At 30.1% G+C, this 23,005-nt stretch overlaps 1 protein-coding gene across 1 annotated transcript; it reads left to right on the top strand.

The window, feature by feature from the left end:
• The first annotated feature begins 5,833 nt into the window (after positions 1–5,833).
• On the top strand, positions 5,834–8,528 carry LOC105844427 (phosphatidylinositol-glycan biosynthesis class W protein). Its single transcript, XM_065801004.1, has 2 exons — positions 5,834–5,885; positions 6,936–8,528. The coding sequence occupies exon 2, from the start codon at positions 6,967–6,969 to the stop codon at positions 8,365–8,367; it is 1,401 nt and encodes a 466-aa protein (XP_065657076.1). The 5' UTR covers positions 5,834–5,885; positions 6,936–6,966; the 3' UTR covers positions 8,368–8,528.
• Positions 8,529–23,005: the final 14,477 nt, after the last annotated feature.

Here is a 23,005-nt window from a genome sequence, read left to right as displayed (position 1 = left end):
ATTAATCAGAATAACCCCCCGGCCCATCCCCTCCACAGCCAATAAAAATAATTTTAAAAACAAAAAATTTTGTTTGTGTATAATTTTTGAAAAACAAATTGTGAATTTGGTTCTGGTGGTTACCTGACATTACCAAAAGTGCCAGAGACAAGAGGAGGCGTTGCACCACTATCTTCACTGTGCAAAGTTGCTTACTTCTTTACCTTGTCATACAAAAAATATTTTAATAATATAAATGCATGTATTATAATCTAAAATTGAGAGTTTAGTATAAAAGCATTTTATTTTAGCATATTGCATTTTATCATATTTTAAAGTTTCATCCTTCTCCTCCAAATCAAAAAAAAAAAAAAAAAATGAAAAATAAAAAAAATATATAGTTTGAAGTAAAAGTTATAAATAATCTATAATTTGAAAACTTTTGGCTAACCTACTCAGATCATTCGGCTATCAACCCAAATGTTGTTTCAAATCAAAAAATTAATTAAAATTATATTAATATGCAAATGTCTTATATGTTTGATTATTAATTTGGTTGATATACAACAAAGTGTTGCATTAGGTGAACTTTCTTTGAAATTGCTGAACATACCTATTTACTATCTATACGGAAAGTGGTGCCTTTGCGGTTAGCAGGGTTGGGGTCAAATATATTTGATGAAAAACAAATACAAATTTAAGTACGTTAATTCTCGATTTCCAAATACAAATTCAAATACAAATATCTTTAATTGGCATTTACCAAATCTCCGCTCATGCATATTTTTACTTTGTCTCTTGAATAAGGAATCTTTCCTGATAAACTTAAACTTGCATGGTTGGTACCAGTCTTTAAATCTGGGGACGATACCAGCATTTCCAATTACAGACCAATCTCAATACTACCATGCCTTTCAAAACTATTAAAATACATTATGTATCATAGACTACTTACCTTCTCCAGAAAATAACAATATTCTTTATAACAAACAATTTGGATTTAAAAAAAATCACTCCACAGATCAAGCAACTATTCATCTTGTTCAAAATATTTTTCAGGCATTTGATGAAAATAAATATACGCTAGGTGTATTTATTGATTTTAGCAAAGCGTTTGACATTGTTGATCATTATATTCTATTAAATAAACTAGAAAATTACGGGATTAAGCACTCAAGTTTTAAATGGTTTCAAAGCTATTTGTCAAATAGGAAATAATACATTTCATTTAGCTGCGGAAAAACTGATAATATGAATATAAAATGTGGTGTTCCACAAGGGTCAATTTTAGGACCACTCTTATTTTTAATTTATATAAATGATTTAAGTAAATCTTGTAAGTTACTAGACACTATTTTGTTTACGGGTGATACAAATTTGTTTCACGCTTGTCACGATATTAAAATATTGTTTAATTCAGTTAACATGGAACTCATAAAACTCGCAGAATGGCTTAGTGCAAATAAATTATCAAATAATTTAGATAAAACAAAGTATTCTTTTTCCATCGCATTCATGAACGCGATAAAATCCCTTTAAAATTTCCAAAACTTCATATTGGCAGTCAATTTATAAAAAGAGAACAATCATTAAAATTTTTAGGAGTACTCCTTGACGAAAACGTTACTTGGACAAATTATATACATTATCTTGAAAGTAAAATCTCAAGAAATATTGGCCTACTTTATTAAGCAAGGCCATTTTTAAAACAAACTAGTTTAAAATTGTTATATTTCTCCTTTGTTCATAGTTATCTAAATTACGCAAACATTGCTTGGTGTAGCACAAATCAAAACAAAATTAAAAAACTTTTTAATAAACAAAGTCATGCAATGAGAATAATATCTAATGTTTTACTCACTTCAAATAACTATTTATAAAGCTGAATATACTCAATGTCTACCAAATAAATATTTTTCATCTTTTAATTTTTATGTATAAAGTTAATAAAAGAACAACACTAAACATTTTTAATTCGTTATTTAAAATAAATAAACATAGATACTTAACCAGATACTCAAACAACACCTATATTCAGCCCAAAAGTTTTTATGCCACAACTGAGTTTTTATTATCCATTAGAGGACCAAAAGTATGGAATAAAATCTTATCTAATAAACTTAAAACTCTTGAAACTCTTGACGAATTTAAAGTAAAATTGAAGCAAATGCTCTTAGTTAGTGATGGAGTGCTTGACTTTTTCGGGTGACACAAATAAGTTTTTTCGATTTAGTTTAAAGTTTATCTTTGTCAACCCTTTTATGGATTTAGTTGAAGCATGCTTATATACATATAAATATATATATTTTTTAATTGGAGAGGTTCAATTTCTTCTCAATTTTGTGTTTTATTAATAATTTTATTATTTAATCTTAATTAATTAAAAAAAAAAAAAGTTGTTAAAAACCTTTCTTTTTTTTTTTTTTTTCTTTTATTGCAAGTTTTACTTTGTGCAAATTTATATCAATCTTTATATACTTATTTATTTAATATTTATTTCTAAGAATTTGTTATTTTACTTTTTATTGATTATTTCATTACTTTAAAAGAAATTTTTTTTTTAATTTTTAAATTTTTTTTTTCAAAAAAAAAAAAAAATTCTTTATGACCATGTAACTTTTTGTTTTTGTTTTATCTTTTTAAAAATAAAGTCTTATTTTATATATATATTGGTAACATTTATATACTCTATACGAAATTATTTATTTTTTACGGAATCAATCTCGGGGCTTGGCGATAAGACAAATTGTGTCTTCTTCTTAACCCGGCCATCTGTATATTGGAAATGTTGGTTGTATTTATATTTTTATACGGCAAAAAATGGAGAGACAAAAAAAAACAAAAAAAAAACACAAATAAAACAATCATAAATAATATAGAACAATCAATTAATCTTTCATTGAAGTTGCCAAAACAGTCAATCAATAAAAATGAAATAAATCGAGTAAATCATACACGGTTTTTGTGAGTAATATTTGATGCAATAAATGAATTATATAAATCTAGGGCCTTTCTTGATTATCAATCAAGCTAAAAGCTTTACTTCAGTCAATGAACAACATTGTCGTCTCTCCTACGCTAATATTATTTGGGCTAACACACACAGAACTAAATCAATAAGATTACAGAGCTTACAAAACCACGCATGAAAAACCAATTAACTATTTAAAGATACTGGAAAACCCTTTCCCTGTAATCAAATACATGAATGTCCTAAATATATCAAGACTTAATTCGCTTTAAATACTATTATTTATGTATAAGTATAAGAATAATTTGCTGCCAAATATTTTCTGATATTTTTGCATCGGCTTTTTTACAAAAATACAATTTTTGGCCAAACACCAATCAAAACTATTACTTGAGCAGAGTAAAATCACAAGAGTCAAAATTCTCAATTATTAGCCAAGGTTTGTCATCATAAAACCAGTTGGAAAATAACAGTATAAAAAATTTGAATAGCACTTTCTCTTTTAAACGAAAAATGAAATTGCATCTCCTTAATTTCTGACATATATGTAAGTATGTGTGTGTGTGTGTGTGTGTGTGTGTGTGTGTGTGTGTGTGTGTGTGTGTGTGTGTGTGTGTGTGTTTATGTGAATATGTATATGTTTAAATTTATGAGTTTTTAACGAATTCTTCGCGTAGTATTTTTCAGAAAAAATATTTTATTGTTGGCGTTTGAAGCTGGGCTAACGCAACGCGCAACATTGTTTAACGTTTTATTAACGTATGTGTGCTAGCTGAGTTGATTGAGAAAGCCTAAAATATTTTCAGTTCTTGTAGTATATAAAATTCCAGAAGTTGTAGAATTTAAAATTTATTCTAAAGGCTGAATTTCATATTCCACAACAACAGACTTTCTTATCAAACTCAGCATAAAATTTAAAAAAAAAGGCTTGATTAAAACCCCAAGTAATCAAAGATTATCCAGAACGCCAGCACTTCTTTTACAAACTATGTTGCGAACCGTTGTAATATACTAGCGCATGATGTATTTGATGCACCAACAGTAAGCTCTTTTAAAAAGTATGTTTATGAATTACTTCGGCTGCAACAATGTCAATTGTCAGAATATGAAAGCCTGGTGTTGCTTTCTTTCGTCAATTTTACACTTTTTATAAGTTTTATTGTTTATTGTAATGAATAAATTAAGACATATTTGTTTTCAGCTGTAGTCCCGCTATATAAATGATCATGCTTTACAAGCTTTTGGAAGACTTGAAGAACGCAATTATCTCATATTGCAATACAAAATCGCTTGTTATTTACAATATATTGTAAATGACAAACACATTTGTATTGCAGTATGAGGTTCTTTGAGTAAATTTAAGCCGAGTATTTTTGTGTTTGATTGTAACTAAAATGTTTAATTAATGATATTGCGCGATGTTGGACACGTTTGATTAGAGCAATTTTAGAGAAGGGATAACCAGGCTTGCACACAAAACTTTTAATGCAGTACTTATTCCACAACTGGAGAGCCCCGATACCGAAATGACTTCTTGAGACAACCAATAATTCGATTGCCAATCCAAGGAGCTGTTTCTATTTGTACTTTGACTTTGAGGTTGTTGGATATAAGTACTCCAAGGTCTTGCTCAATGCATGCTAGAACTAGATTGTTACTAACAATGTCAGCTTTGGTATTATCAATTAGCTTTTACGACAACCAACTTTCATTATTTTACACGTCTCGTTGTTAAAATTCATATGACAGTTGGGTAATCAATTTACAACGCTGTCGATATCCGCTTGCAACTTTTCATAATCAAAAGAAAACTGATTGACATCGATAACTCATGTGATGTTGTCATCATTGGTGTATAATTTGGTATGGTTATAAATTCAGTCTAGTAATTAATTCTTGAAGAACAAAAGTAATAGTGATGTAAGAACTGATCCTTTTGGGTCACCTATTCCCAACGGACGTTTATGTTCCAATCATTACCCGTTGTTGTCTATTAGCGATAGTGATATTAACGATACCAGTGATCTAGTTTAATGGCTGGCCTCAAATCAGAGTGGAACTTCTTCCTATCGTTGGGCAGTTAAGGAAGATAAACTTGTATATTTAAGGGAGCAAATATGAAGGAAAATCCGCCCTCCAAACTTGTGTTTGCAACGTGGATCATACCTTATACCGGATATGAACGTTTATTCGCCATTTCATATGTAATAAAATTTTGTATTTGTTGACATAAATATGTATATATATATAAATTAAAATGTTGTCTTTGTTGTGATCCTGACGTGGGTCATACCTTATACTAGAAATGAACGTTTACTCAATATTTCATTTTTAATAAAATGTTGTATTTGCGTTGCATCGCTTAAAAGATACACAAAATATCTTTGCAATGTTATATTAACTGAACTAAAATAAAAAAATTATCACAGCTTTTATTTTTCTCTCGTTTAACATGTGGTCAACTACTAAAGCAAAGGGCGGTCAAGTACTGAATTTTTTTTTTTAGATGATCAATTACAAACTCAAAATCATGCTTTAAAAAAACAGCTCCTAAAACATGTATTTTACAAAGTACAAAAATTGTACTTTGTAAAATATTGCATAACAGTATGATTGAAGATAGTATGGTAAGTTATTAGAACTATAAAGACTATATAATTGGCAAACAACTTTAAAAATATGGCAATCGTACGCAATTTTTTCTCTTATACGGTCAGTTACTGGTACCGTTACCTAATATTACTAAGAAACACCTCAACAAAACTATTAAAAATGTTCAAAAAAAGTGGGAACAAAGTTTTAGCACAAAATTCTGTTCCGTAAAACACAATTTCCGCGTTCCTAATAATATTTTGCAAATTGACTGTTTACTTATTTTACAAGGACTCTGGGTTCGAATTAGTTTTATCTTATTTTCATTGAAGAGAAATCTAAGGTAGTGTAGTTAGAACAATATCATTAGTACACATCTAATAATTTAAAAAAATAGTAATCCATGTCAAAAACATGATAAAAATTATAATTTGTAAATGAATAAAATTAAAATTTTTTTTTCCATGATTTAAAGAGATTCTTAAAATCAAAAAAAAAAAAATCACTTTTTGATGATTTTAACATTTTTAATATTTAGAAATATTTGTCTAAAGGACAAAGAGAGATCTGGTACAGCAAAAAAAAAAAAATCAATTTTTCTATCTACTACAGCTATTATGCTGTAGCTATATTATGCATAATATAGAACATATATATTCTATCTGTAGTAGCTATATTATATAGCTAGCTATATTATTTTGGTAGGATAGTATTAATATGTGCGCTCTTTTAGGTGTGTTCAAAATTTAGAAGCTTTTTTTCTGGTATTAGATCTCTCTCATATCTATTTTTAGATAAGTGTTACCTGATCTGTGATGCGCTGTATGACATAATCAATAAAGTTATTTTGTGATTATCCAGCATTCATAGATGGTGTTTAGATTTACTTGTGCAATATTTTTGTATAAAAGACTTTTATTATGTCAAAAAAAATTTTTTTACCTTTTTGCTTCTTATTTATCCTCTTTTTTTTTTAATTATTTTGCTTCTTTTTCTCAAAAAATCACCTAGCTGTGTGTATCTTCTGTTACTGTGTGTATCTATCTGAGTGCTTAAAGTGTGTGATTTAAAAATTAAAGTGAACAAAATATATTGGATTTTAATATGCGAATACAGTAGAATCATTTTTTTTTAAGTGTTTTTTTATATACTTTTTATACTACTGCATTGTTTTATCAGGTCAACATGATTGTAATAAATTCTTCTCGCTCTATTTAGAAAAAGAAGATTTAAAAAATGAAGAAAAATATTTTTCTTTATCTGTATTAGATAATCTTCATACATAGATAATGCCTGTCCAAACCTCAGCAATTGTATCTAATTACTAAAGCCTCAACTTATTTATGAACTGCATACTTAGGTGTATATATTTCAGTTTTTTTTTTTTTTTTAGTTAGTATTCTTAGTAAGAAGAAAAAAATCTTATGGATGCAAATCTGAAAAAAGCCAAGGAGCTTTTCATCTTAAACACTCATGGCACAACATTAATAGATATTTTTTCAACGGCTACTCTTTCTGTATTATGCTGTGTATTATCAATTGGCTTTCGGTTAATCTACATTCAAAACCAACTGCATTGGTTTCTTGATTTATGTATTGATAATGTTTTAATAGTAATCCCCATGGTGCTTTTTTTTACAGTTTTTTCAAATTTTAATTGCCTATCTGTAGTTATTCTGCTTATTTCTGTGTTAATTTTATTGTATTTATATACAGAAAAAAAATCTTTAACGAGTATCTTGAATTTCATTAAAGAGACGGATACTGGAGATTTTCATTATATTGGTATTTACAAAGCCAACATTCAAATTGCTACTGCTGTTTGTATTTTAGCTGTAGATTTTGATGTATTTCCAAGAAGGTTTGCAAAAGCTGAAGTGTTTGGCATTGGTGTTATGGACTGTGCTGTTGGTTCTATTATTTTTAGTACTGCGATGACTTCATCGTTTGTTAGGCAAAGCAATAAACTAAATGTTCAAAGCTTAATTAAAACATTTAAAAGCTCAATATTTTTATTAGCTTTAGGTATTTTTCGTGTTATGCTGATTAAAATAGCTAATTATCAAGAAAACATCTCTGAATATGGAGTTCATTGGAACTTTTTTATGACCTTAGCAGTTGTCAAAATATTTGCTTTTGTGATATTGTATATTTTACCATTTTTACTAAAGCAAACCTGTTTGGTTATGATATCCTTTGGTATTATCATTATTTATCAGACTATGCTGTCCTCATTTGGTCTAGCAAGTATAATCCAAAGTGGTTTTAATGGAGACAACCAGAGAGTTAGTTTTATAGATGCAAATAGAGAAGGAATTTGTTCAACTCTTGGATATATAAGTATTTACTTTTTCGGAATTTTTTTTGGCAAACAGTTGATTAAAACAAAATACAAAGCAATTAACAAGGTGTGTTGGTTAGGATTGTGGTTTTTTATTGGATGCACCCTAACAAACATTTTGGGTTATTTATCTATGCCTATATCAAGGCAAATGGCAAACTTATCTTATTTTTGCTTTCAGATTTCTTTCAATGCTTTTCTACTTCTAGGCTTTTTAATTGTGGACTTAATAACTTTTGCAATTATAAATGTCAAGAAGAAAAGAAGGAATGAGATAACCAATTATAATATTCCATTATTGTACAAAGTAGTCAATCAAAATTTGTTAATTTACTTTTTGTTAGCCAATGTGATGACTGGTGCTATTAATTTTTACGTTCAAACTTTGAATCAGCCCTACTCAACAAGTTTGTTTATTATATATGCTTACATGTTTTTATTAAATATTCTAACAACTGCTTTATACATAGTTTCTAGGTTTTGATAGGTCAGTTATATGTGTTTGTGTGTGTGCGTGCGTGCGTGCGTGCGTGCGTGCGTGTGTGTGTGTGTGTGGGTGTGTATGTGTGTATGTGTCTATATATATAAATATATATATATATATATATATATATATATATATATATATATATATATATACATATTAGAATTAAGAGTTTTTTCTAGTCGTGTTTTTATATGTATTTATATGTAAATAAGTTTATTTTATGTATTCTAGAAAAATATTGTTAGTTGGAATTTTTTTTTCCCCTTAAAACTTAAAAACTATTTATTTTCCTTAAAAACCTAGTTGGAAGGATTGCCGCTGAAATGCAAGGTAATGCGAAGGAGAGGCTATATGCATCTAACAGTTTTAAGAAATCTTTGCACACCAATTCCAATCTTCAATTAAGCCATATTTTATTGCTAATGAGTATTTGTATAGGATACTATAACTAACGAGGCACTATAGATCGCTATACAATATATATACTACGCAGAGGCGGATCCAGCATTTTTTGTTCTTAGAGATGGCTAACTTCCAGGCATGGAGCAAACTCCAAGCATTTATATGTTTATATTTATGTCAAATAAGGATGCTTTACAAAAAATAACGATAATGAAAACACCCCTCAATTTGAGGGGTATACAAATTTTATATGGTCATCATTATTGAATGCTGAAACATTTTACTATGAAATTTAAAATTTATTGATAAATCTAAAATTCAGTTGAGAATAATACAAAAACTATTTTATCACCTTGTTGCTCTCACCTTTAAAGCAGAGAGGAAGGGGCTTTTTTGTTCCCAGGCTCCAATCATCGCAATTTATTGCGAAGCATCCTTAATTGACATAAGTATAAAAATAAAAATGTTTAGAATTTGCTCCATGTTCTAAAAGACCGAAAAATGCTGGATCCGCCCCCGATACTACGCTATATATACATTATATATACTACGCTAGCAAGGCACTGTAGATCGTCGGCGGAACCTACTAGTAGTTTCAATCAAATATATTTTCGAAATAAGTTATAACATTTCAAGGAAATTTACAATAGTAGAAGTACTAATATAAAGTAAATACCTGAATATACAACATAACGTGATAGAAAATGATAAAAATTTATTATTACTATTATTGATATCAGTTATTATTATTACTAATAATAACTGATATCATTAACACAGGTCAACAAAAAAAAAAATTTTTCTGCTGCCGAGCAAACAATTTGTTTTTTGTATAGCATTTCTCATTTTGATTCCAAATATGTAACTCTTTTTTTACCATCAGGTCAAGTTGTAAAGATATTTAGGTTCAAATCTTAAGTATTTAGGGTAAAGTCCCTAATATTGTCGAAAAAAAGTTATTCAAAAGTATGTCAACCTGGGTCTCAAAAGAAGCGTATTTTCATAGAGATTTTAGAAAACATAAATATTTTTCCTTAAAATTTATTGACAAAAAAATTATGTGAAAAAATGCTAAAGACTCTTAAAAAAAAGTCAACATAATGTTATTCACCAAAAATACACAAAATACTTATTTTTATTACAAATGAATAACATTTTTAAAATCTCTATGAAAATACGCTTCTTTTGAGACCCAGGTTGACATACTTTTGAATAACTTTTTTTTCGACAATATTAGGGACTTTACCCTAAATACTTAAGATTTGAACCTAAATATCTTTACAACTTGACCTGATGGTAAAAAAAGAGTTGCATATTTGAAATCAAAATGAGAAATGCTATACAAAAAACAAATTGTTTGCTCGGCACCAGAAAAAAATTTTTTTGTTGTTGACCTGTGTAATAGTAATTAAAATAATAAGTGCAATAATAACAATAATAGTAGTGTTGTGACCAAAACTAAAAATTGTAGCTAACTTAACTAAAAAAACCGCAACTAAAATTACCCGACTAACTTTTTAGTCTAACTAAAATTAGTCGACTAACTTTTTAGCGTAACTAAAACTAGTCGACTAAATTTTTAGCGTAAATAAATTAGTCGACTTTTTAGTCTAACTAAGTTTAGTCGACTTACTTTTTCGTCTAAATAAATTTAGTCGACTAACTTTTTAGTCTAACTGAATTTAGTCGACTAACGTTTTAGTCTAACTAAATTTAGTCGACTAAATATATTGTTAATTTTAATAAAATATATTGTTACTTTTACCCAAAAAATACTTTTTTAAAATCTTGTTATGTGTTAGTTGTGAAGTGGTTTGAGCGCCATTTTTTTAATAACAAATTGCTGTAAGTTACAATTTAGATCTCCATGGCATCTTTTTCAAAGTTGATTTTCAGAGTTTTTCAAGTTTTCGGAGAAGACTTTTTTTTCTCAAGTTTGCGCGATATACACTTGGAGTTTTGTAATAGAAAAAAAACTGTATCCAATTGCTCACCCCCCCCCCCCCTTATCACTAAGTACTTGTTTTAACTTTCAATGAAAAGCGGTTTAAATCTGGATTTTTTCAATTTCTAATTAAAATGAATCATAAACTATTAGAAAAAAAAATGGTGCCATATTTTTGAAAGGTGTTGTATGCAGAAGCTTTTTCGGATTTCTTTTATATAATACCAGCAATCATTTTTTGAGGTAATAATACCTAATTTATTTTGTTCTACACTCATAAAACGCAGTTTTTACAGTGACGACAATATGATTGTAGTTGTTACGCAATTAATGTTTTTTATTATTTCTATATTGTGTAATTGAATATATATCTTGTTCAACTCTCAATTTTTTTTTTTTTTTAAATTATTATTAAAATACTAATAACTAATTATGCATTCGGTATAAAATATCAGCTGTTTTTGGCGGAGTTGTTCTACTAACAAACCAATTTTTATTTAATTCAATAAAAAAAAATGTGGGACAATACTAGGTACAAACAAAACATTTTTGTTACCTAATTGTCACAAATTATATTACGTATTTTAATTTTCTTAAAAACAATAAAATTTAATGAATGTCTTTAAGTTGATTTATTTGTCTTAATTCATATTATGTTCATATAATTTCTCAACACAACAAAATTTAAGGAATGTCTTAACTGACACCTCAAAGTAATGGTTTCCCACTATATATTAGATAAACCCTTATTCTCAAAAATATATTTAAATTTACTTTTAGAAATTGCATTTTTAAACTATGTCGAAAAATAATACGTTTTCTCCAATTGAATATGCTGCTCCAATATCTGATTTAAAGAAAAGATTGGATAAAAGAAAGACTATAGATGAACAAAACCCTGCAGATCATAACGATAGCGAAACAAGTTCAAGTTTTTCATCCGGTCAAACAGAAATTGAAGTTGATGCTCAGTCCATTGAAGAAGCAGCTAAAACTACATACGAATATTAATCAATCGAGGAGGAAACATCAAAATGGATATGCAATCAATGTAATAGTAACAGACCTAAAAAGTACTCTTGTAAAACATCAAAGAGTATATTAGATTACCATCTTGAACATGATCACGAAATAATAACGCCAAAAAAAAAACGAACTATGAGTGGCTTGTCAAAAGAAGTTAGCGATAAGATTGATAGAGCTCTTTTAATTTTCATTATTGCCTGTTGTCTTCCATTTATGTTGGTAGAAAGTAATGCATTTAAAGAATTTGTTTTGTGTTTAAATCCAAAGTATAAATTGCCTTGCCGAAAAAAGTTAAGATCTCTTTTAACAGATTTATATTGAGAAAAAGTTGAACTTTTGAAATCAAAATTATTATCAATTAAAGTTTTATCTATTACTACTGACGGATGGACGTCCTGTCAAAACTATAGTTACGTATCTGCAACTGCACATTTCATTGCTGACAAAACAAATTTCATCAGTTTTTGTTTGGGCTTTGCATACCTTAATGGCCGCCATGATGCAGATAATTTAAAAGAGGCTTTGCTAAAAATTGTAGAAAAGTTTAAAGTGGATGATAAAATAATGAGTATAGTATCAGACAACGCCAGTAACGTACGCAACTGTCTAAATTTTTTAAAAGTTTCTTTAAACATTTAACCAATAAGATGCGTGGGACATGTTTTGCAATTAGTTGTTAAAAATGTCATAGATTTAGTTGAAGAAGGTGAAAAAGATCGTCTAAACTCTTTTTCATTGCAAGAACGTTCGTCTAAATTCTTTTTCATTGCAAGAACATTAACTAAGTGCAGGAAAATTGTTACATCTTTCAATCATTCTTTTCAACTTAATGATTTATTAGAGGAAAGTCAAATACGACAAGGTGTCGAAAAAAATAACATACTTCATTTGATTCAAGATGTGAAAACTCGTTGGGACACTACGTTTCTTATGGCAGAGCAAATGCTTAAGCTTCACTCCTACGTAAAAGATATCTTTAATTCGAAACAACAATACAAAGATATGAGAAAATATTTACGCGATGAAAATGAAATGGTTAACTTAAAAGAAAGGGTAAATGCTTTATTAAGCTTTAATCAAGTAAGTGTTTTACTATCTGGCGATAGGTATGCAACGTGTTCTTTAATTATTCCAAGTATTAAGTACCTTGAGAAGTAGCTGAGTAAGAATAAAAGTGAAACTCCTCCTTTAATTGTAATATTGAAATCACATTTGTTAGAATCTTTACAAACTTACAAAGATTCATATAAATTAGAGAATAATTCCTTTTTATTGTGTGCCACTTTTTTGGATCCAAATTATAAAAGTTTTCAATTCTTTGAAAAGTACGAAAAAAAGAAATATTTAAAAATTGTGAAAGCATTTTTGTAAGATTTTTATCTCGCAAAAAGAGTTGGTAAAATAATTCCAATTAAAAAGGTGACAAAGGAATCAAAAAAATTTAAGTTGTCATTTGAGGATGAAGAAGATGATTCCGGAAGTGATAGTGACAAAAATGTAACCTTAGATTTAAAAAAAGAAATCAGTGAATATATAAGATTGTCAGTGCACGAACAAAATGTTTTAGAGTTTTGGCATCAAAATCGATATGTTTTTCCAATATTGTATTGCATTTCAACGATAATTTTATGTACACCTGCTACCAGTGCACCAAGTGAGCGCCTTTTTTCTGACGCATTAAATAATTTGTATGCTAAGCGAAACAGGATGACGGCTGAATGTTTTCAAATGTTGATGTTTTTGTACGAAAATTTGGAATTTTTTAATTTGGTTTAAATTTGGTGCAATTTAATCAATGTAATACGGAAATATCTTGTTGCAATAATTTTTTTTGAATTTATTTTATTGTTCTTAAATAAACTCTTAAATTTAGAACTTGAACTGTTTTGTTTTAAAAACAATCAAACAAGGTTGCAACATGATTAGAAAATGATTTTATAAAGTTGTTGCTCTCATGTTTGGGGCGGGGGGACCTCAGAAACTTGAGGGCTTTTATGTTTCCAGGCTACAATCATCGCAATTTTTTGCAAAGTATCATTATCCGATTTTCAATTTACCTTACCTTTTCTTTATAAATCTACAAAAAATGGCGTCTCAAATGCGGTTTATTTAAGTTGATATTTCAAACTTACTTTTTAAATAAGATTGCTTCTAGTTAACTTTAGATCTTACTTTTCACGCTAAAACTCTTATTTTCTAACAAACTATCTACTCCAGCTTGAAGCAATTTAAAGCCAAAAATTGCTGCTGCCTAGTATACAGCCATATTTAATATAATTAAATGAGTTTATATACGACTAAAAATTAAATTTTTTATACCAAAAAAAAATACATTATTTTGGGAAAAGTATATCTTAACTTAATTTTTTTTAACAAAAAGTGAAAATGTACTTTAAAATTAAGCATCGGCGTTACCGCACCGTCGGTAAAAATGCGTAAAAATGCGTAAATTTGCGTAAAATGCGTAAAAATGCGTAAATTTGCGTAAAATGCGTAAATTTGCGTAAATTTGCGTAAAAATGCGTAAATCTGCGTAAAAAGCGTAAAAATGCGTAAAAATGCGTAATTACCGCGGTAATTTTGCGTAAAAATGCGTAATACGCAATTTTACCGCATTTATCACTTTTTACCGCATTTATCACTTTTTACCGTTTTTATCACTTTTTACCGCTTTTTATCACGATTTACCGCATTTTATCACAAATTACCTCTTTTTTTGCTGATTACCGAAAAACTAAAAAAAGATACTTTAAATTGCTTTTTGTATTTCTATTAGTAAATATTACATTTACAGTTTTAAACAAACAAGTTATTGATAAAAAATTAATCATCAGATATATCATCATCTGTCTCTAATAAAATGTTTGCAAGCTCAGATGCTCTGTACTTTTTTTTCTCATTCCCCTTCTAATTCGACTTCATTATATTACCTAATTTTGCTTTTTTGATTCTACTTTGATTGTGCTGGAGTGTCATTGGAATAAACAAAGAGACACTTTGAGTTTGGTCTTTACCTTGAGTCACTTCATACCCTTCTTGTTGAGCTAGAGTCCTTTGACTCTCTTGAGTATCTAACTGTAGCTGTTGTTGCTTATTAGGTTCAGGACCAGTTTGAGTATCTGATAAAGTTGGAGAAGCCTTTTCAAGTGCACCTCTTTTTTTAGTTTCAGTTTGACTATGTAATTTTCCCTGTTGGTGAGTCTTCTTAGTTGGTGGTGTGACATGTGGTAATTCATACGGCTCTTCTTCGCAAGTTTTTTCCCAATCGTTGAGGTTAGAAGGAACCCTTGCGTAATTTTGACTCACAAAAACTAACATGCTAGTGTTTTCTGGTTTTACATTATGTCTAAAATCAGTAACTGTCCTACCTCCTACTGAAAACATTCTTTCTGATGAAGCAGAAGTCACAGGTATAGCCAAGTAACTTCTAGCCAGACCAGCTAGCAAAGGTAACTCATTTTTATTTTGCTTCCACCATTCTAAAGCATCCACATCCCTTTCAGGTAAGGCCATAGTCTGATACTTTTCAAATTCAAGCATCAAGGGTGGCTTGAGCTTTGATTGGCTAGGCTGTGAAGTCCCAGGGCGATGCGCTGAAACCTGCCTCCTGTCTTTCAAAAACTCAAGGTCCACTGGATCCATTGTTTCGTCAAGATCTGATGTTTCTAGCGAAGTATGATCATCAACCAATGACTCGCAGAACTGGATTGTGGTTGGGTGATTGTCAACCAATTCCTTGATGGCGGCTTCCCTTCCTTCCTCACTGTTTGCAATATTTTTGAGTGTATATCCTCTATAATATGGGTGCAGAAGTGAACCCACATTATAGTATTTGACTCCAACGCCATAATTAGGTAAACCCTTCTCAAATTCTTTCATGAAGTTGTGTAGGCACTCTGCAACTTGAGGGTCACGCTCTTCAATGTCATTTATGGTTCTTTTGCAAAGCAAGTGGAGATTTAATATGTCTTTTTGAACTTTATGCATAGTCACTAGATTTTCAGAAGACCAGGAATCAGAGCATCGCTTACATTCTGCCAGAAATGGTAAAATGTTGTAAATACTAATAAACTCTAACTCATCCGGAATCAAACTTTGAAGATCTGGTTTGTTTAGAGTTTCTAGAGCAACCAGTAAACCAGCCTTCAATCTGAGGATTGACTTAAGCATCATAAAGTTAGAATTCCATCTTGTTACAATTGGCTGAATGATCTTTACTGGTTCTATATTTGCTTCCACGCACGCTTTCTTGATGTCCTGCCAGTCTAATGAACTTTGGTGGGTCCTTTGAGCAAGTCCTTTACATTTCTTAATTATACCATTGATTCCTTCTGATTTTTCTACAGCCTTTGTTAAACAAGTGTTGAGCAGATGATCGGCACAGGTTAGATGATCACTGATCTCTTTGCTTTCCGTGATTGCTTTCTTCATGTTGGCTGCAGCATCAGTAACACCCACTTTGTAAAGGTCTTCCCTCTGAAGACCAGGAAATTGAGAAATCATGTGGTCTATTCCTTGTGCAAGCAAAACCCCTGTATGTCTCCCAATAAAGTTTTGGCAATCCAAAGATAAGTTTTTGAGTTCAAAGTCTTTGGTAACATAATGCAATGTAAGGGAGACGAAGGGATCACCATTTCTTGCAGTCCATCCATCTGTAGTGAAAGCTGCCATTTCGCAATGCGGGATGTCTCTCTCAATTTGCATTTTTACATCACGTCTTAGATTGCGATAAATCATTGGTAGCTTGAATTTGGATAAGGTGGTTGGACTTTTTAGGTTGGCTTGTGGACAAAGATAATTCAGCAGCATTTTGAAGCCAGCAGTTTCAATAACGTGAAACGGGAGGTTAGAGAGAACTAGTGAAAGGGTTAGGATGATATCAAATTCCAACTGTTGAGCACTTTGTGAAGGCCACTTTATTGTTTCAGTAAAGTCGTCCATTTTTGTTTGGTGACTTGATGATGCATCATGTGGGAGGTTATCAAGCCTTTTGTTTTTATTAATAGGACCAAAATATCTTCTTATAGTACTGGACTTATCAGCCTCTGCCTGAGCATTCCTCTTTTCTTGAAATTTCTTCTCTTTATTTTCGTTATCGACTTTTTGCATCTGGTAAAAAGATAGCGGATTGCAGGATCTGAAATAAAATAGTGGAATTATATATGTTTAAAAGGATGCGAATTACAATGTTTCAGTAGTAGATAGTTCATAAAAAATAAATACATGAACCACAAGACACATTAGTGTTTTTTTAAAAATTCTAAATAATTTTTTTTTTATCATGTTGCATTTTACCATGGACATATAAGAAATGGACGTGCAACCTATTATTTTTTTTGCGAACCATGCTCGTTGCGCATAGTTAGAAATCTTTTGTTTTAAGCAATAGAAATTAAATTATATTAAAGTCTGTCGGATTTAACGAAAATTTTTGGACTCGTCTAACCAGTCATTTCAACTTCCTCTCATTTATTAAAGATAACAGCAAAAGAACCAAGTTTTAAGCTTAATTTTATATAGATAGACATTCTTAATACCTTAAGAAATAACGCGGACAATGAAAAGAAATTGAGATCATTTGCTTGACTACCTTAGTACATGTATAACTTGAGATAAAATAAATAATACAAAATCAAATTGTTTTGTAGCTACCTAGAGCACAATGGTTTCATGTCTAGGGAATTACTCCATCTATTATATTGCTGTAGACATCCAGTTTATGAATATTATAGAATTTTCTATTTTTATGTTTAACAACAGAAATATATACAGTAAAGGATAAATAACTTATACATAAAATGAATGTAAATACAATAAAGAAAAAAATAATTTGTCACAGTTTTAAAGAATTTAGCAAAGTCAATTTATGGCAAACCGCAAGAATAACTAAGTATTTAATATTAACATAAAATGATTTACCAGCTATATATAAACTAATTTTTATTTGACAAAAACAAATGGGTTATTATGAGCTTATTATGACAATTGAAATAATATATGAAATATGAAAAGCGAAAACATGAAATATCTGACCGCATTTTGCAAGATAATTATAAATTTGAATAACTTTTTAAAAGGTTATGCTTTATCAAATGAATTATAAAAAAGTCTATAAGAAAATACACCTACTAAAAAAATAATGCATTAAGGAATATAAATTATGGAGCTTATAAAGTAGCCGAGGCAAAAAATGGCGACATGTCGGAAAAAATACTAAAAAAATACACAAAATTAAGGCTGGTGAATGAAGGACCAAGAGATGAATGAAACCAGATCTTAATAAAAAATTTAATTTAAGCTTTTTTATACTTCGCTATACTTTTTTTAGTCATTTTAAAATTATCCATACAGATCTATTTTATCATTGACAGACTTTGTTTACACGAAAAAAGTTCCCAAATTTACAAATATTTATCTTGAAAAAATGATGAAAATCTGTTCGTGCCGACAACTAATTTCCTTTACCTTATTTACCTGTAATTTGTTTAGTAATTTGTCAACGCGTGAAGTAGTTACTTTATCCTGAAGTACAGTCTTATTAAACAAATGCTATAAAAGTTTAAACTAATACCACGTGATCAGAGGTTCTGTTTTTAAACTGTGGGCAGCCATTTTAATAGATTTTTTTGTTGACTGATGAAAATTTAGAGTTAGGGCCTCTTTATATGGAAAGTGGGCTGGCTCGGCAAACGAGCCAGCCCGTTTACCGAGATCTCGACGTTGTCCTTATTTCAACTTAATTTTATTTTGCGTTTATATGAATAAACAAACTAGCCCGGATCGCTATCCGGGCCAGCTCGTTTATTCATATAAACGCAAAATTTTTCGAAGCCAGTTTTGGCCTCTCAAGAAGGCGGCGGATACAACGAACGGCTATATGAAAATTAAGAAACTAATGATAATCAAATTTTATATCTTAAGCTCAAATATTGATAAGTTTCAAATAAAAATCTATTTTTTTGTTTAGCATAAGATTTTTTTCATAAAAATAACGGAATATTACATAATTACATAAACTTCAAGTATAAATATTTTTTTATTTAACAAAACATATTCTTACAATAGCTTGTTGTATGTTAACTTTCTGCTTTTCGTTTTTTAGAATAAATATGAGCCCATAATTATGAAAGTGGTCTAAGTCATATTTCTTATTTCGAGATATTTAATGATTCGCAATTGAATAAATTAAAAATTCCGTATAACGTTGTAATTACAACTTACAACAAATTACAACTTACAAACAAATTACAAGACAGCCAAAACTATGTCTTGTCACACATCACTAAACGTTTAAGTGATGATGAAAATCAATTTTTAAACACCCGCCTGTCCGTCGCCGAACTAAAAGAAGCCCTTTTTAAATTTGAAAACGGAAAATCTCCGGGCTTTGACGGACTTCCAGCTGAATTTTATAAAACCTTTTGGCACATTTTAGAAAAAGATTTTGAAGAACTTGCCTACGAAATACTTTTCGTAGAAAAAAACACCAGCCACTCTATGAAAAAATCTATTATTTCACTGATCCCCAAACAAGGAGATCTTACCGAATGCAAAAACTGGAGGCCCATATCCCTAATCGGCGCTGATTACAAAATAATCACAAAAGCGCTGGCCCTAAGACTTGCAAAAGTAATGGGGAAAATTATAGAACCAAATCAAACTTGCGGAATCCCAGGTAGAACAATATTCTCAAATTTACATTTAGTCCGTGATCTTATAGATTACGCGCAATTTAAAAGTCTACCTAGTTTCATTTTGTCAATAGACCAAGAAAAGGCGTTTGATAAAGTCGATCGTGCGTTTCTGCTTCAGATTCTCCGAAAATTCAATCTCGGAGAAAATTTTGTATCTTTTGCTAACACCTTATATTCAGAAGTTTCGGCATCTGTTCTGAATTGCGGTTTCCTGTCAGCCTCCTTCCCTACGGAAAGGGGAGTTAGACAGGGCGATCCCCTCTCTCTCTTGCTGTATGTTTTTGTCGCCGAAGCTCTCGCTTTGGTGATCAGAGCAGATGGCAGAATAGAGGGTTTCCCGCTACCAGGTACACCTAAACCCCTTAAAATACAGCAGTACGCAGACGATTCGAACTTTTTTGCCAGGGACGTAAAATCAGTCCGTTGTTTCTTCGAAAAAGTAAAACTGTTTGAAAAAGCAAGTGATCAGTGATCAATGCCTCAAAAACCAAGGGTCTCGCCCTTGGGGGTTTTGATCCCAAAATGTACCCGGAATTGGACGGCATAGAGTGGAACAACAACACCGGTTTCAAAATTTTAGGTGTTACTTTTTACACCAGACTGAGCGACACTACCAATTTCAACTGGTTAGTAACTCTAAACAAAATAGAGAAAAAATTCAAGTTTCTGGGACTACGTACTTTGTCACTTAGGGGAAAGACTATGTTGATAAATACGTTAGCAATGTCAAAAGTATGGTTTCTGGCAAACGTGCTGCCCGTTCCCGAATGGGTAATAGAACGTCTGCACAGAGCCATTTTCGAAAATCTGTGGCAAAAGACCAATTACAATCCGGTCAAGAGAGAGACACTTTTCTTACCCGTCAAAAGCGGGGGTCTCGGAATTTTATCACCGAAGGAGCAAAGTCTTGCACTTCGCCTCAAAACACTCTTTCAACTGAAAGAATGCGAAGAGGACAAAGCTCACGATTATTACTACTTTTCAAAGTATTGGTTGGCGAGTTCACTTATAAAATTTACGAACCAAAACCAAAGCTGGAACTTTTTAAAGCAGAACAATTTTCCAAAACACTGGGACAACAAAACGTCTCAGTACTACAAAACAACAATAGAAATATTAGGCAAAAACGGGTCCCTTTTTAACATCCCCCTAAAAACAACAAAAAATTTTTACTTAGAAGTGGCAAAAAACAAAAAGACAGTCGTGCCAGCAGAACTTTTTTGGAACAGTTCAACAAAAACAACGATGCCGTGGACCCAAATTTGGAAAAAAAACTTCACCTCCCACGCATGCGGACCGACTCAAAACATCCTCTTTCGTTTTTTACACAACAGTTTACCATCTGCGGCCTTGCTAGCCAAAAGCACAAGGCAACAGATCGTCAAAAATAACAAATGCAAAACTTGTGGTAAAATCGAGGACAACATGCACATCTTTGCCTACTGCCCTCCTTCTGTTGAAATTTGGGAGTATTTTAAACATGTATATAACTCCTTGACATCCCGAAACAGCTTTTCTCCGATAAATTCGATTTTCTCGATTGAAACAGCGAGTTTATCGGAGAAAAGCCCCACTTCGCAGCTGCTGTTGACACTCACTCAAACCATCATGAGTGCAATATGGAACAGTAGATGCCACCACATGTTTAGTAACAAAAAAATTGACCCAATGGCAGTGATCAGGGTAATAATCAGGAACATCAGGAATATTATTACCTTAAAATATAATTATCATGTCCGTAGAAACACCGCGGACATTTTCTGTGAGTATTTTTGTATAAAAAACGTTTTCTGTCAAGTAGAGAATGGAAGTCTGAAACTAAACATATGAGCTGAAATAAAACAACGGCTCGTGGTATGTTTCGTAAAGACTTTCTCCCCTCTTGCATTTTTTTTTATGTTATACAACAAACTTATTATTATATAAAATTAGCAAATCACTGCCAGACCTTAATATATGAAATATAATTTTAGCACATTAATTTTTTTATCTATAGTGTTTGTAACGTAATGTTTATGTAAAAGTCCTGTAATTCCTTTTTTAATTTTTTTGGATATAAATCTTTCTTTTTCCTTATGAACCTCTCCTTAACCTAATTTGAAATTTCTTCTCTCTTTTTACCTAATCTAAACTCTTGATTTCTTTCCGCACAACGGCAAAAAAATTTAAAACAAAAAAATACAAAAAAATATAAAACCAAAAAACACAAAAAAATATAAAATCAAAAAACACAAAAAAAAATAAAATTAAAAATACAAAATTTATGTAATAAAATTTAAAAAACAAAAAATGTATATATTTACGCTATATTGTAACAACATATATTGTAAAAACTTAAAAAAAATTAGTTAATAATATTAAAAAATTGTATATATTTATTATTTTGTAATAAAAAAAAAAAAAAAAAAAAAAAAAAAAAAAAAATGTAATTACAACTACTTTTTAAAGGTTCATTTTTGACGATATCGTAAAAATTACATTGAATATATTTAGTTTAAAATCATGTCGTGTGAAATAAGTGATAAATTCATTTTTTTTTTAATTTTGACTTAGACCACTTTCATAATTATGGGCACATATGATAAAACACAGATTCTCAGTAAAACTAAGTAGGAGTTTTAATTTTAGTTTGTTTCAATTTAGTTTGTTTAATAGTAGTGAAGAAAAAGTATTTGTTTACTTGTGCAGAAATCTCAAATTTAAAATAATTAGCATTTGCAATATAACTTACGTACCTTTTAGTTCTTAACTACCCAATGCTTGTGCTAGAAGCAGGGGCCTGTACAGGAATTTTTTTGGATAAGTCGCAATTTTAACCCCTTCCCAAAAATGTTAAATTTTAGCATCCCCCCCCCCTTCCTCATTGAGAAACGCATATATGAGGTAAGACGGCTTAGTGTATGTACAAACGTAAGTCCGAATTTAATTTTTAGTGTTTAAAACCCTTACTTTCTTTTTATATTGTTCAAAATGCAAGTAATTAAAAAGATACACAGCTTTGTATAAAACAATTGGGGATGTCCATTGATATATTTTAATATATGCTTGTTGTTAACTGTAGTCTTCTTCTCCTGATGATAAATATCAAAAGAATTTGACTAAAACTTTACTAAGGGTTTAATTGAAATGGAAGTCCGGAATTTGTTCTCTAAGAAATAATAACTTTTATTTTTTTTAAATTAACAAAAGAAAATATTTAAAAAAAGAAGTACTTTATAACTTAATAAAAAAGGTATGTCCATTCAAGTTTTTTATTAATTTGTTTAAGTCAAAAATTAAAACAACCTCCGTTTAATATATAAATCGTTTTTTAATAAACTTTAGACCGTTCTCGATTTGAAAAGCGCTATAATAAAATACCAAATCGTAAATCTAACTGTTATCCCGGATTAATAACTTCTTACCATCCGTTCGAACAATTAACCTTGTATAGTTTGCTTAATTATTGCTTTAGTTTGCTATAATTATTCGCTCTGTTTGCTTTTATCTACCGACGCATCATATTTATTCAAAATATTGAAGTTGTGAAAAAATATATAAAGATACATATTTTGGGTATGTCCAGCGA

The sequence above is a fragment of the Hydra vulgaris genome, chromosome 07 (assembly GCF_038396675.1).
Source record: "Hydra vulgaris chromosome 07, alternate assembly HydraT2T_AEP".
Lineage (NCBI taxonomy): Eukaryota > Metazoa > Cnidaria > Hydrozoa > Anthoathecata > Hydridae > Hydra > Hydra vulgaris.
The sequence above is the reverse complement of the archived record's forward strand: the minus strand, read 5'-3'. Positions and strand labels throughout refer to the sequence as shown.